General features: G+C 38.8%; 1 protein-coding gene across 1 annotated transcript in view; it reads left to right on the top strand.

Annotated features, from left to right (window-relative positions):
* The window catches only part of LOC121316298 (forkhead box protein O3-like), a 50,677-nt gene extending 38,235 nt beyond the window's left edge, over window positions 1–12,442 (top strand). The window contains exons 2-3 of the mRNA XM_041251286.1: window positions 3,280–4,769; window positions 9,840–12,442. Of these exons, the coding sequence (XP_041107220.1) occupies window positions 3,280–4,728 (1,449 nt within the window). The 3' untranslated portion in view covers window positions 4,729–4,769; window positions 9,840–12,442. The remainder of the gene's footprint in view (window positions 1–3,279; window positions 4,770–9,839) is intronic.
* Window positions 12,443–16,621: the final 4,179 nt, after the last annotated feature.

Raw genomic sequence — 16,621 nt, forward strand, 5'->3', positions numbered from 1 at the left:
TTTATGACTCTGAAACCATGTCCTTTTATATGTCTTATAATGGACTCCAAGCTATTTATTATACAATACATTTTTACTAGGAAAAATCTCTTGCTATTACCCAGAGACAGGAAAGCAGTGTCTGAGTTATAGTTGAGCAATCCATTAGTAAATGTGCCTCCTTGCAGGTCCTCTGATAGTGCTTGTGAATTCAGCAGCTTTCTCAGTCTGATACTGCTCAACAGGCAGCTGCTTGAGATGATGTCATGGAGGAAGATGCCGCAGTTTAAACCCATCACTTAGCGTTTATATTAATAGCATTAAAAGCATTCAATACTTTCGATGAGTAGCTGCTAGTGATCTAAAACAACATGCTTTGAGGAAATCCATTCAGGGCTAATGCTGATCATTTAAGCCCCTTGAACATCAAGAATTAAAACACTCCCAGCCTTTCCTTAAAATGACATGCATACCTGTGGCTGCACATAGCTTGGCAAAGTTCAGGTTTGCTCTATAGCCACCACTAGAACTTTATATGGTCTTTGTTAGGTGCTATAGGCTTTCATGAGCACTATGTTTGTACACACATGTAAAAGTCAGTTTGCTAAGTTTGTTTTCTCTTTCGCAGACTTGAAACGTATGGAATTGCATAGTTTTTAGGGTTTGTTGCTTGCTTATATTACCTTTTTTGTTCTACTGGGTATATTAGACAGTTGTACTAAAGATATGACACTATCCTCAATTTTAAGCCACAAAAGGGCCACAATTGGACTCAATTTTTGCCATGTTTCCATCGACACCATCAAACCGTTTCTGTAAAACTATCTCATCTTGTTCCAATAAGAAACAGAGGGCTGCTGCCGGTTCCATCTGCAGTCCACAATCCAGTCTGCACCCAGACGTTACCCAAGGCTGACTCTGTATTGCTCCTACCTCCAACATTGATCCTGATACTGAATTTCTTGTAGGGAGATACAATATGGAACTAAGGCTTGTGTTGTTCAGACAGCCCAAGTTGGCTGTATGGACTTTAGTCATTGTTAATTAGAACATTTCAATATCAGATTGCACCTGCACAGATGCTCTCATGGGCATAATTTCATTTCCTTTACATGATTTGCGTTGATGGCACGCGAACAACCATAACATGTTTGTTTAAATACATTTTTAAAAGAAAAAGAAAGAAAGAACTGCCTGGCCAGCTAGAACTGTACCTCCCCATCATCCAACCACCAACGTCCAAGATTTAGATTGTAAGACTTCTTAGCATCTTCTAAAGATCTTCTTACTTCTAGATAAGAACTGAGTGATGTACTGTAATAAAACTTACTCACCAGGCTACACAGCTAATAACCACATATTTATCAGCTGTACCATGCTAAACAGATGTTTGCATTCCAAAATATAATGAGGTTGACGTGGTATTAATTCTATTACATTTTGATTGCATTACCATGCAAACATTATGAGAGACAGCAGCCAGCTAATTGTACACACAAGGAGGTCCACGAAAAAGTAAATGCTTTTAAAGGCTTGTAATATATTTTGGCTTATTCAGATAGGTTTGTGTTGAGAGACAGTGATGGAAATAAGACTCATTGCATAGTACTGTACTGTACTCTATCTCATATTTAAACTGGCTCCTGTTCAGTTATTGGGTACTTTGTCGGTTCTTTTATACAGCCATTAGTGGGGACCTTTGGTGGAGTGCAGCTTTTTTTGAAGCACATATTGTTTCCAGAAACACACACACATGCGCGGTACTCTGAAAGGAATTTGGTGATGCCACAAGATGTTATTAAAAACAGATGCTGGTCGGACTGGAGCTGAAGATCATTCTGTTGAAAACCCTGCTCACAGATGTGGTGCACAGTCACGAAATAATTCTCTTTCTTCCAAGAGAGCTTTGACAGTTCTAATCTCCAGGTCACCCCTATCGGTTCTAACTCCCATATTTATCTACAGCCCAAATTAGTGACTTATCCTGACTGTCTTGATTTGCTGAAGCTGGCTTGTGCTTCAAGGCAAACCCTACGGTATTTTATGATTTCAAACATAACAACTGCTGCATTCTAGGTAGCATTTACAGAAGTGTGTTATAAACCATTTATACCTCTATGGAGTTCTAGCACAGGTAAGGAAGTAGCGCTATTGGGGAAACTGCAGTTTAGTATGTGATAACTTTTGTTACACAGGTGGGAAGTGAGGATGGCCTAATACAACATAAAAAAATACATGGTTGACATGGCAGGTCAGCCATGCGCTTGTAATATATTCCAGATACTGTATGATTAAGTAAGCGTGTAAACTAATAATGTAGTTCAATTTATTTGCCAGCTGCTCTGATGACCCTTTTGTTGAATGCTGTTCTTGAATAGTTTTATATTTGAGAAACACTGTATGTGGTCTACTTACTATTGTTTGCTCTTTAGTGTCACAAGTTTATTAATCTGTGTACTGCTATTCTAGTATACAGCTATGGCCAAATGTGACAGTTTTTCATTAAGTACAATGTACTGTATATGGAAAACTACAAAGCGGTATATAATTCAATATGTTAACATAACATTATTCAGCAGATTTCATTCAACCTTCTGAAGTAAAATTAGTTAATTACCTAGGATGATGCAAAACTTTTGACCATATCTGTATTTAGCATTGACCGTTTTTAGTTAATTACCTAGGATGATGCAAAACTTTTGACCATAGCTGTATTTAGCATTGACCGTTTTTAAGCACAGGATTGGATCTTATTTTAGACTTTCTCTGTTTGTTATTAAATACTGTACTTGGAGAAAAATAAACGTTTCTCCATTTTTAATAGTAGTTGTTTATGATAAACAACCATGACGACAAGGCCAAAAACCCTAGACTCTAACTAAGATGTCAGTACGACTAAACTAAAAACAAATATGGATTGATTATTAAAAGCTTGGGGATGTTTAAATCACATTTTTATCTATTTGTCTATAGTCATTTTGAACACTTGATTTAAGAAGAAAAAAAGTGGTGTATGGAAACAAACACTTCATCCACCCCGCAACACACAAGTTGTATATGCAATTGGATCTGCTGCTCCTATCTGCAACCCCAGCTCACACATCGTTTAAAGAATGTAGTACTTCAGCTCTTGACTGTAGCAAAATGTTAAAATACAGTGTTACTTTTAAAATAAATAAACCCTAAAGTTCTTTAGGAGCATCACATTCTGTATGTCCCTCAAAACATAAATACTTAGAATTTCAAAACCATTTCCAAAATGCATTAATTTATTTAGAAGTCTCCTTTCTTTCTCCCCAGAACTCGATCCGCCACAACCTGTCTCTGCACAGCCGCTTTGTCCGGGTGCAGAACGAGGGCACGGGAAAGAGCTCCTGGTGGATGATCAACCCTGATGGAGGGAAGGGAGGCAAGGCTCCACGACGGCGGGCCGTCTCCATGGACAACAGCAACAAGTACAATAAAAGCCGGGGTAGGGCTGCCAAGAAGAAGGCAGCTTTGCAGGCTGCCCAGGAGGGAGGAGCTGAGAGCCCCTCCAACCAGCTCTCCAAATGGCCTGGCAGCCCCACATCCCGTAGCAGCGATGAGCTGGATACCTGGACTGACTTCCGTTCGCGCACCAACTCTAATGCCAGCACCATCAGTGGACGTCTCTCACCCATCCTTGCCAACCCAGAACTGGATGAGGTACCTGATGATGACCCCCAGCTCTCCCCCATGCTTTATTCCAGCCCCACCATCTTGTCTCCTTCCGTCAGCAAGCCCTGCCCTGTGGAGCTGCCGCGGCTCACAGAAATTAACCTCAATGACGATCTTTCTGATAACCTCATGGATGATCTTCTTGACAACATCAGCCTGACTCCTACCCAGCAGCCCTCCCCAGGGGGTGGGGGTAGCAGCTGCAGCAGCAGCAGCAATGGGGCCATGCAGAGGAGCTCCAGCTTCACCTACGGGACCAAAGGTACGGCTCTGGGCTCTCCTTCTAGCAGCTACAGCAACTCCATTTTCGGCCCTCCATCACTCACTGCACTACGCCAGGCACCCATGCAGACCATTCAGGAGAACAAACAGGCTACCTTTTCCTGCATCTCTCATTTTGGCAACCAGACCCTGCAGGACCTTCTCAGCTCCGACTTGCTCAGCCACAGCGATGTCATGATGACCCAGTCAGACCCGCTCATGTCTCAGGCCAGCGCCGCTGTCACGTCCCAGAACTCCCGCCGGAACATTATGCTGCGCAGCGACCCGATGATGTCCTTCACCTCTTCCCAGTCCAACCAGGGAAGCCCAGTCAACCATGGCAGCCTGCTCCTCAACCAGTCTCAATCTCCAAGCTTGTCGTTAGGGGGCAGTCAGGCTAACTTGTCCCAAGCGGTCAATGGCGGCATTGGCCTAACTAATGAGACCAACAATCTGGTTTCCATCAAAAATCAGCTTCAGTCTCCCAGCGGTGGTAACCAGTCTATGCAAATCGGCCTCTCTGACTCTTCCTTGTACTCCAGCATTAGTGGCAGTGGCATCAACCTTCCTAAGATAAACCAGGACAAGTTCCCCAGCGACCTGGACCTGGACATGTTCAATGGCAGTCTGGAGTGTGACATGGACTCGATCATCCGCAGCGAGCTCATGGACGCTGACGGCTTGGACTTCAACTTTGACTCACTCATCTCTGCTCAGAATGCCAACCTTAACATGGGGAACTTCGTTGGTGCTAAACAGACTTCGTCCCAAAGCTGGGTTCCCAGTTGAAACACATCTCTCTCTTTTAAGAGTGGAGGTGGGCAAATCAGGTGAGCTTTCATTTTCTGAGCAACATGTGAAGGCTAATAGAATGAAGAGGGCACTGGTCCACAATATCATTGTTTAAAACCTCCAATATAACCCCTTTGTATGTTACAAGGTATTTGTTAAGGTTTGTGTCTTGTGAAATGTGTAGGTGTTTACATTATAGGATTTTCTACATGGTAACCATGCTTGAACGTTCTGAATCTTTGGTGTTGCATGATTCCTGCTTCACTTCTAATTGGCAAGTGTCATCAGTTCTTCAAAGGCAAAACCTCCACTGTGCACATCTATAGTAGGGGCACAAGGTGCCGTGGAAGCCATGGGTCAGGTATCAATTGATCATTTTACCACATTTGTTGAGATTATGTTTGTGACTGAGACCACCAAAAAATTCACTGTTATTCAAAGCCCCTCTGAACAAACATTACCATCAGTTTTTTTCTGCTGTCCAACTCAACAATAATAATCACCAAAAGTTATCTCTTGGAAGAAAGCTTCAATTTAAAAAGCCCCTGTCTTGCATGCATGCTCCCAGATGCTGAGCACACTGCAGGATATCTCAGCTTGTTCACACTCATTGTCAAAACAAAAGTACTTTTTCCTTGTTTAAGAGACATGTCACAACATGTCTGCATCATAAAAAAACTTTGCATTGCCTGAAATGGATACTCTTTTTTTTTTTTTTTAAACATTGCTGATAGTTTTATGCCACTGCTTGCACATTATGGTTACTGCATAATACTTGTTTGATATTTAAAGGTCAAGATTACTTCGACCGAAAGACAAATGTTTTGTTTTTTAGGATTATATTCACATGACTTTCTAAAGACATCTTACAGAGATTTCTCTTTATAGTGTATGTACAGTGGCACCAACATTTATTCAGAAAATAATACTTACAGTTTAAAATGATCCTTAAATAGCTTGACCAGTTTATTGACACTAATTAGTTTAGCAATGTGTCCTTTAGATCTAGACTGTAATAATAATGTTTAATGTCTTGTTTCCTTCAAGCCACGTGTAAATCCTCAACATTGCATTTGGGAGTGTTTTTTTTTTTTTTTTTTTTTTTTTACTAGCCTAGAATGAGATGATAGTCCTTGGTTTTTTGCCAGCTGTGCTATCTCTGTATCAGGCTGAGGGTCTGTGCATACATGCACTAGTCAAATACTGTAATAACAAAACTTGTTCATGGTGAGTAGTCATTTCTTTCTCTTGTTCCTCTTACATAACTGATACCACAAGAAGAAAGCCTTGCTCAGAATGTGTATGTAAAAAGGTGACCCTTTTATTTTTAGATTTGCTTATCTGGTCTCAGTGGCATCGCTGTTTTTGGTTATTATCTCAACAATCGTGGATCAGTTTTCTGATCTTAGTCTGTTTCACTTTGTTCTTTTAACAACTTTCTCCCATAATCCAATACAGTTCAACTCATCTTTTAATTGGAGGAACACATTTATTATTTATTACTCAGCCTACAAAAGATCTGGCTAGCGCTGCCCCTGCTAATAGTGCAGTGCCTGAAATACTGCATTGTACCACACTTCTACAACTCCTGATATCTCAAAGGCTACGATGGCTGCTATATTAGGCTCATGTGGTTTTTTGCTTTGCGGGTGATAAAGACCTACACTTTGAGGTATTGGGTTCATGCTGCTGTATCTTGTGATACTTTCAATAAAGTTTCATTCCAGAAGTGTCCATCAGAAATTAACCTTTTTACTACTGTACTTTTTATCCTCTAGATATATTTAAGAATCCATTCAGCTGCATCGCTGGTCTTTATTTATACTGTGGTTATAGCTCCCTTTACAGAAGTACTTCTCAACACACTCCCATAGCCATTTCATAGGGTTCTCTCCATTTTTTGTTTTGATTTTCTTCAGAATTTCTAGATATTTTTTCAGTGTTTATTCTTAATTGAAAATCGGTGAGGAAAAAAAAATCGGGTCAGTGATGTTTGGGGAAAACCGGTATTTATAATTCTCAACAATGTGATTGTTTTGGTGCTGTATGTTGACAAAATGCAAATAAAAGGCTACACACTTGTTTAACTTTATTTATTAATGTGTCTTCAACAGCTGACCAATAGTCTCTTAAATGTTAAACGTCTCAGTGAAATTCAACACTCAGCACTGTACTGGCTACCAAAAAATCTATATTTTTAGACTTGCCAGGTTAATCTCCCATATTGAGTTATTGAACTGTCAGTAGGTAGGGCCAGCATCATTAAAAGGTCACATTAAAAGGCTTAGAATTTGAACGAGGAAGTATGTTCAGGGAAGCAGGTTCTTAGGCAAGCACAAGGCCACCTACAGACAGATCTGAGAACAATAATATCAGTACTGAAGCAGTAAAACCCAGGACTACAAGGATGGATTGTCTGACACCTCAATGAAAACCACTCGTACCGCTGTCCCCAGGTTCCATGGAACTTTTTTTTCTTGGGACCCTGAACAACATTCCCCTTATTTCACTGGTTATTTGCAACAGGCATTATCTGGGAAGAGCAATACTAGTTCACACAGTTCTGCCAGAACTTCATTGATAAGAAACAGTCATGTGGACATGTTATCACAAGTGCCAAGAGAAACTGAATTTAATTTATTGTGTGTCGATAAGGCGCCCTCTTGGTGTGATATTTACAGGCAGTCTGGTTCTTAATACTAACCTTAGGATCGAATCTCCTCAGAGGCTTGGTGTACTGTACTACTTTTTTAAAAGTTACCCCATAGTAAAATCATTGCAACGTGTAATAAAGCACAGTGAAAGCATTGTACAGTTAAATACATATTATAACCAGAGGAAAAGCACAGGGGCAATTACTGTGCAAGTCTTCCATGATGAACCTTTATGCCGTTATGCCAATTAGGGCTTCTGATTTTCCTTTTTACAGCTCCAGGATACTGTTATCTGTTAGCACATGACAGTTTTATGAGTGTTCATGGTAATGTTTATAATGTATTTGGATACTTTAAGACACATGGAACTCCCCGGTTGCTCATTTGAAGCTTTGTAAAATCAACATTTTATTTCTTAAAGAAAAAAAAGATGTTAACTTAGCACACTGGTAAATGCTTCATGAACATGATAAAGCAGATATTGTGAAAGTGTGCAAGGCCAAAGGCACGTTTTGCATCCCCCTACAGAGTCAACAAATCTCGAATGAACCCTGCTAAATAATGTTGCGTTAACATATTAAATTACATATCGCTTTGTAGTTTTCTTTATAGTGACAATTTTAAAATGTGACATCTTGAAATCTAACATGAAATACTGTACTACTATTATGGCTTCCAGTAGATTTTTGCAGTATCGTTTTGTAGTTTCTTTTATTACATGATAATTTTTATGCCTCAGTACTAAAATTCTAGGTGATGCTAAACATTTGGCCCTAGCTATAGATGTGAAAGAGGTATCTATTGAAATGAAACCATCAGTGCACTGTTCAGCAGTTACCAGGTTAAGGATCATACTAGGTATTATACATGCTGCTTGATATGATTTCTTGACACATGAAAGACCTGTGCGATTACCATTTCTGTACACTTGTAAGATTGCGTGTCCTGCGATTACACAGCACAGCACATTGGAAACTCTTTGGGTTACAGCACGTCTCGTTGGAACAGGTTCCAGGGGTTCAGAGGCCTGCTTCACTGCCATCTTCATTAGCTCCTGGTCAGTCTTCACCCAGCTCTTAATATGAGACACAGTACAGTGTGTAATAATAAAGAACCAAGGGGATCAGCAGTAGATATCTGGATAATGTAATAGGAGCTGCTGTAAAAATAAATAAATACACATTTTCCCTATAAGCCATTGAATTAATTTTCCTGGCATAATCACTTCAATCCAGAAAAAGGATTTGGCAGTGCAGTGAATATGGAACTGTTTAAAGGTGCTCCTCTTTGCCACACGTCACCCACACACTCACACACGCACACCACTGCAGAGCAGTGCAATATTTCCAAGGGCCTTTGCTAATAAACCCGTCTCTTGCTGATCTCATGTACAGCACTTGCATGTTCAGCGCACACAGTCCCACAGAGCAGTTGGGGTACACAGGTAACCAGCGCACCAACAAAATGTCATTTTCACACGACTGTGCCTGCGTGGACAGCATCCGTCGGTTGCCTTTCATGTGTCTTCTTTCCTTACATGAAATGGAAGCAAATAGAGGAGATAGATTTCAGCAGCTGTTCTACATAGCAGTACTGTCCGTATTCCGTTTGTGGTCTCCTAGAATAAATACAGAGATTGAAAGCACTCAGTAACCCACTCAACAACAGGCCAGGGATTGACAGTAATGCTGAAGTTATTGATTTGTGTCAAACTGCCTGGAGGGTTTAATGCTAGAAAGGCCAGTTTCATATGCTCAATACATCAGAGAGCGAGGCTTTTTTGAGGGCAAATGTCAAGTAATGCCTCTGTCGTTCAGGGCTGTAGATGCAAAACTCTTGCTTTGTTGACATCTCCGTCATGTTGTCTTCCAGGTTGCTAAAGGCAACTAGATACTCGGCGTAACATGCAGTAGTCATGGAAAGGGATACTTTATACCATGTACTGCAAAGGCTCCTCAAGCTGAACATGCTGCATGTCAAACTGTAAAGGATACCAGAATGTGATGCTTCCCATCTCCTTTCCCTGCAATCAGTCTTTTCAGAAGCAATGTTTGTTGAAATAGTAAGCAAGGGAATAAGGATCTCACCAGACTTGTACAGAACACACATAATAGGATATTATACATGACAGAAATTAATTATTGGGAACAAGCTGATGATATAAATGATCCCTTTAATATAAATTGAGGTTCATTACAAGCTGACCATGTCTTCTCGTTAGCACTTTGGGACATTGTTTCACAAATTTTGAGGTACAGAAGATGCTTATAACCCAGAAGGTCAGCTTCACATAGTTTTAATGTAAATCTTTCTTTTTTTTTTTTTTTTTTTTGTAAAAGCAGGACTTGGGTACGATTACACTGCTGCTCCTTGAAAAATGACATGTGGCAATCATAAACTTTGACTTCTAATTACAAAATATTTTAATGCAATTCTTTCTTTTCTTTTTCACAGAGCTGTAACGTGATGCAAGACCCACCACAATACCCTTTGCCAAATCAGCTGTCAGCGCGATGTGGATAGTAGACTCTTTACAGAACACAATTTCTGAGAATCTTGTCATTGTCCCTACATAACGAAGACCAACAGAAGACCTTGAATTCAGCCTAAATGAAGTTCCCAGCAAAAAATCCATAAAGCAATTTATTTCAAACGTATGCAATCTTTGAGACAACCTGAAACAAAAACGTGCACCTACAGTAGAGCGATGTATTGTTAAAAGAAAAAAGAAGTTTGCAAGTATAATGTAGCCTTTTACAGTACTGTAATTTCCGTAAAAAAATAAATAAATAAAACCTGTCCTTTGGTATTATCTTATACAGTGGTTTTTAGGGTGTTTTAGTTGTTACTTTCCCCATATTTTTTTTTTTTAGGGGGTTTTTGTTAGCCACGTTTTACAATTACCTTTGGACTCCGCTCAACTAGAGAAGAGTGCATTGGTAACAAAAAAAAGACAGAAGAAAGTTAATATAGTTGAATGGACTGACATATCTTGCAAGCCTTCAAGACCTGGCGCCTTGATTATTATAATGAAATAATGCAAGACCCAAGAATGCTTTTGACTGATGCAACCCTGTTTGATATTTTTTCTCTCTTTTTTTCTTTTATTCCCTAATGGTACACCTTTTGCAAGCACCGATTCAGGACACATTATAAATGTGTATGTATGTTACTGTAGCAGTATTGTATAGATTCTGTCTGGTCTAATGAAGTGCTAAGGGGGGGGGGGGCATATGTAATAAGGTGCTGCTGACTCAGTACAATATAATATGTAGCCAAAACCTGATCTAGCGTTAAATATGATGCTACACCTTGGAAGGTGTTATGCAGTGTCCAGTCTGTCTCAGGCCTGTTCTTTCCCAGCTGTCCTCGTAGATATACTGATTAACTCAATTAAATCAGAGAGGTCAAATGACAGTTTTAGATTATAATTTTCCATCTAGAAGCCGTTTTTATTAAGAAAATGATAAGCTATGTTATATATTGCCAAATTACTTGAACATGTATGAGATGCTGGCAGCCAAAAACATAAAAAAAAAAAAAAAAACAATATTAAAAAAAAAAAGTGTGTGTGTGAATGAGGGACTTTCATACATGCAACAACTCCCAGCACCCAGGTTGTTTCACCTGTAAACAACAGCAGCAGTGGGCCTTTTAGCTTTTTATTTTTAATTCCCTTAAAGCCGAATAAGAATCGGCCCGGCATCTTCTTTTACAGAATAAAACTGCATTCCTGTGTTACAAAAGTAAACAGAATTAAACATAAATCGAAATGCCAGACATTTCTCTTTATCATCTTTAAACTTTCCCATGGTTTATTTGACATTATTCTGTCCTTTCATGTTGCGTTAATATATCCGCCAGGAATATTTTCAGAACTGCCATTAGCTTATTGCTCAGAGTAGACTCTGGTGTCTGGTGAGAGACAGATAAAGACACAGATAAAAAAACGATGGCTGCCAGTAACGCAAACAAAGCTCAATTTATAGTGCAGCTCAGAATTCCAATCGTTTTGAGCATACTTCTAGAGAGTAGATAGGGGAGGTTTCTTGTTTTATAAGACAATGTAATGCGTATTATATTTTAATATGAATCAGAGGCCGATCATTATGCATGGCTGGTAGGTAAATGCATTAGCAAAGCATCCCAAAGTGTAATGCATGACTACCCTCTGCACTGGTGAACCCAGGTGATATTGGAACCCCCCCCCCCCCCACTCCTCTGTACCTCCGTCACGAACCCCAAGAGAATTAGCATTGAAGTAACACTTCACAACATGATGGCTTTTCCTTATGAAATCTTGTAACCTTTTACACTTGTTCCTTTTTATATATACAAGCCTCCTCTCCCAGCTCCCACTCCTGCCTTGCATCAATGTGTACTTTCTGTGCTAACTTGTGAGTAGAATGCTAGCAGATCAACAATTAATGCAACTGTGACATTTAGTTTTTTAATCAGTTTCATTCTTGTCAGTTATTAAGGTAGTATAAAGGCCAAGTAAAACTCAAGATTAGGAAAGAGAGGGGACGAGTTCCCAGCCTGGCTCATGAGTACTGAACACGTTTTTATATTGAAAAGGACTTATTTCCACAAAGTAACATTTAAACAAGGAATAGAGCGCTCTCCTATCTCCATAGTCTCATTACAGGATCAGGCACTGAAAAGGAAGATCTTAACATTAACATAGAAATGAATAATGCAGCGTGTCAGCAATTCAAATGAATGCACTGTAGGCTTCATCAGGGCTCTGTGATTCACGTTCGCGCAAGTGTTAAGAGCAGTGCTCTTAATTAACAAGTTTATTAAAAAAAAAAAAAAAAAAAAAAAACCTGACAAGAGCTATCTATTTCAAAACAGGCTCCAGGAAAGGAGAATAAGATACTACCTTAATAACAGATACCAGGTCAAACTTGATTCCTAAACCTTTCCCCTTTGAACTGCAGAAGTAACTGTGTCTCTCCTTGATGTGTGTGGGTATCTCCCTGTGTATTCCATTTTGTATTCTAGTTTGCATAAGAAATGGTGCATTTGTAAATAAAGCTCTGTGAAGTGCTACACCTCCTCCTTGTAAGTCTCATTCATTTCATATCGTGCTTGTGGTAAATCTTGTGCTTGAAGGCTTTCAATTACCTGTTGAGTCCAATTGGTAAGTTAACAGGTGAAAAGCAGGGCGATTTCAAAGTCACTTTGGAAGAAACAGCAACAGCATTTCAGTGTGTTCGACGTGCTCAGTGCCCACTGTGTATTAGGCAGTCAAGATGTTGACTAAAGCGCCTCAGTACTTGTAAGCCTGGAACAGTGTTTTCCACTGCAGCATTGTAAGGTCCCCAGATACGGTTTTGAATTACAGAACTATCTTCATGTACAGTACCATTTGTTGTTTTCTACATTTTTTGTCTGCAGTAATTGAAACGACACACATATACGGATGTGTCATAAATAAGTACAGACAGCTCGTCATATTTACATATACGTCTGTGTTTACTGACACTATAAATAAAAGCACATCTACACTAGCTATGCAGATACACTGTACTTACCATTAATTAAAGAGGTAATACATACTCCATAGATACAGAACATTGTAATTAACGACCACTGACAGCCAGGTAGGCACATCGGATTCCCCTTTAGCAAAACTGTAGCATGTCTGCCTGTAGTGCCGAGGGTCAGCGGTTTGATTCCAGACCGTGGAGAATGTAAAATAAAATATAATAAATAAAAATCTTACAAATAGTGCCTGAATAGTGGTGTTTCATTTGCAAAATCATTTGCTTAGTACAGATTTATTCTACTCAGTTTCTCTGTGCTCAAGGATCAGCTTTCTACAGCAGCACACTGACATGCAAGTGATCTTCACGCTAAAGGTTAAATATCCTTACACAATGTTGGAATGGCCTCTAGTTTTGCCCTTGGTCTGGGCATTCCAAATTGATGCACCCCAACACACAACCATCCACTAGCATTCCTTTTAAACGGTCTCATATATCCTTGGTTCAGCTTATACGGCACATCCTGTCCTATTCCTGTCACTGTGAGCAATTCCCTACAGTGTAAGCCAGTATAACATGCAGCAGTACATTTCCCCCATCAACCGTGATAGGAGCAGATGCACAGTGTAATGTTGGTAATTGGAGGTGGAGGCTGTTATTGCAATTATCTGTGAATTAAATCTTTATTTTTGCAGTATTTAATTTTATTCACAAAGCATTCATTTCATCCTTTAATTGCCCCCCCTATTTTATGAAACAGGTAAAATATTTCTTGAACTAATACCAAATAACTAAGTAATGCAAGCTCTCATAAACACTCTCAATGTGTTTCTTTTTCATGGGGTGCTGAACCCCAAATGATCTCTGAAAAGCACAAATATGACAAGGGTCCTTGGTGGAAAGCACACATTGGTAATAAGAGAACTAATGAGGCATTCAATAAACACAACTGTTGCAAACAACACAGCCCTGAAAACCAATCAGCCTTCACAATCCAGCTTTTCTGCTCTGGCCTCCATGGTAACCCACCATTACAGCAGATTAGATTTAAATGCTTTTGGGATGTACTACCCCCTAACCAACTGGAGCTCTTCCCTGGAGCTTCTAGACTGCCCACACTCTGAACATGCCTACACACAAACATGTGTGTGCTTTGTAAACAGATGCTCGGATCAAGGCCAGGGCAGCAACATCATCCTCACCCACGTTATTTTATGAACGTTGACCTCCCAATTCCCTGCTCAGAAGTTCCGCAGGTTGGGTTCTCCTGTATTTTATAAATGTTGCAGTGCGTATTTATCCTCAAATGCTGTTTTATAGACACTATAGAAGAAAAAATTAATCAAATGCTATTGGCTTTACAAATGTCCCTATTCGATGTCTTACTATTACAGTGTTGGGGGGGGGGGGGGGGGGGGTCTTCTTTTATAAAAGTGATCCCGGACAAACTGAAGATGGGGAATTATCTGGACTTTCCCGATAACAGAAGTTAACCAACCTGCAAACCCTACCAGTGTAGGGCCAGAAAATCGTACATCGTTACAATGTGGTAGTGCACCAAAACGTGGCCCGTGTAAGATCGAGAAACGGTACACTGTGAAAAAGTGGTACATTTGTATTTCAAGTCTTTTAATGCACGCACCAGCTAACGTACCAGTTCTTTTTTTCTTTTTCAGTATATACACTGATAGTGGCATAGCCTACAGTACCATATGAAGCAAGAAAGTATTGAATTGGCTATTGATGTATGCTTGCTTTAAATATATACATTTCAGAACCATTAGGTGTGTTACCACAGACCTTAACATTGCGTTAAAACAACATGCAGATTTAAGCTTGTGGAATCTACATTATTTGAATATGTTTACATGTGATTGTGTTCCCTCATTTAAACAGATGAATACAGTATATAATAATTGTATTAAATGAGTTGTAGATGCATGCTGTCTGTGTGTGCTGTATGCCAGACTCAACATTGGATAAGATAATAAAGTTTGGCAATAAATAGGGTTTGCAGTACACCTATTCATTTACATAGGAATGTTAGAATGCAGATGTAAGCAATGTTAATATGTACAGTTGACCCGGGCTCTAATGGTATAAGACAAAATGTCATTTATTTTTTTAATCAGGGAAGTCTAGTGGGTATGTTGCCTAGCAAAATTTGACACCAAATCAAATGACCCTCCTTGTTGACCTTTTCAGGATCCTTCACTTTACGATGCCTTATCAACATTCTGACTGCCTGTCAGTGCAAAATACCAAAACACTCCGAAAATACCTACACAACAATATTTCCATTCCACACATTCTTAATAAAAACCATAAAGCCAAAGTTAGTATCAGTTGTGAGAATTACTGTAATTGTTCAAGAGTATAGTACTAATATTGAAGCATGAAATGCGTAACAAAAAAGGAAAAATATACAGTGTTACAATGTGTACACAGATACAGTATATTGTATTGCATCCCTATGATAAAAAAACAAACAAAACAAACAACCTGTGTGGACTCCAGTTGTAGAATTGTTGGGAACTACGCGACTCTTCGGAATAAAAACACCATGCCACGAGTAGATACAAGCATTAACAAGCATATATTTTAATCTATCAGCCAAGAAGAACATGCACAGGGAATTAAGGCATATAAATTGGGATAAGACATAAAACCGAGGTCCTGTTGTAAGTGACTCCGAAGCAACAGTTGTTGATGCATAGTTCACCCTCTAGTCTCTATGTAAGTTGCTTTGGATAAAAGTGTCTGCTAAATGACTAATTATTATTATTATTATTATTATTATTATTATTATTATTAATAATAATAATAATAATACATTGAAGGTAAGAAATTCAATTGTCTAAGATACCCTCTTTCTGTTTCAAGGCTGCTCTCTAAGTGTAAATACATTCAAACAAAACTGAACTTAAACACTGTGTTTAAAATATCTTTCTACTTCGAATCATGTGTTCCATCAGTAGTATGTAATTCAGTCATCATTCTTTTCAGACATTTTTCCCTAGTTGGAATATGCAATGTGAAATGTGCATATTCTTAGACGAGTAAAAACAGACATGGTTAAGGAACCAAGGGCAATTGGTGCCCATTAGTTTCTAAAAACAAAAGACGAAGTGTGAAATTACCCATTGGAAAAAAAAGGGTTAAGAAAAGGGATCTTCAGAAATGCAATTGTTTTCTGTTCCGCTGGAAACGGATGAGAAAATAATTCCTACTGATGTATCTATATGTTTTTTTTTTTTTAGGAATTTATTTTAATTCCTGTGAAAGTGACTCTGTGTCGCAATACTGTACAGTCGAAAGAATAAGCAGAACATGGTTGTGTTAAGGTGCCATATAAGACCTGGCACTGGTTAACCATGGTAAAGTATTATTATTATTATTATTATTATTATTATTATTATTATTATTATTATTATTATTATTATTATTATATTTCTTAGCAGATGCCCTTATCCAGGGCGACTTACGGTTGTTACAAAATATCACCTTACAGATAAGAGCAGATATAAAATACAATAAAGTCAGCAGTAAATAAGAGTAAAATCAGATAAGAGAATATAAATACAGTAAAAAATTACATTTGAAAGCGATTTTGACTAAAAGCAGTTAAACTTATAGTAACAATATTTGCTTATAAGAGTATATTTCATTAAGAGCAAGTAGTGAATACACTAAATGGTTAATAACAATTTCAAATAAGATCAATTGCAAAAAATGTGAATACGC

Source organism: Polyodon spathula, chromosome 5, assembly GCF_017654505.1.
Source record: "Polyodon spathula isolate WHYD16114869_AA chromosome 5, ASM1765450v1, whole genome shotgun sequence".
NCBI lineage: Eukaryota > Metazoa > Chordata > Actinopteri > Acipenseriformes > Polyodontidae > Polyodon > Polyodon spathula.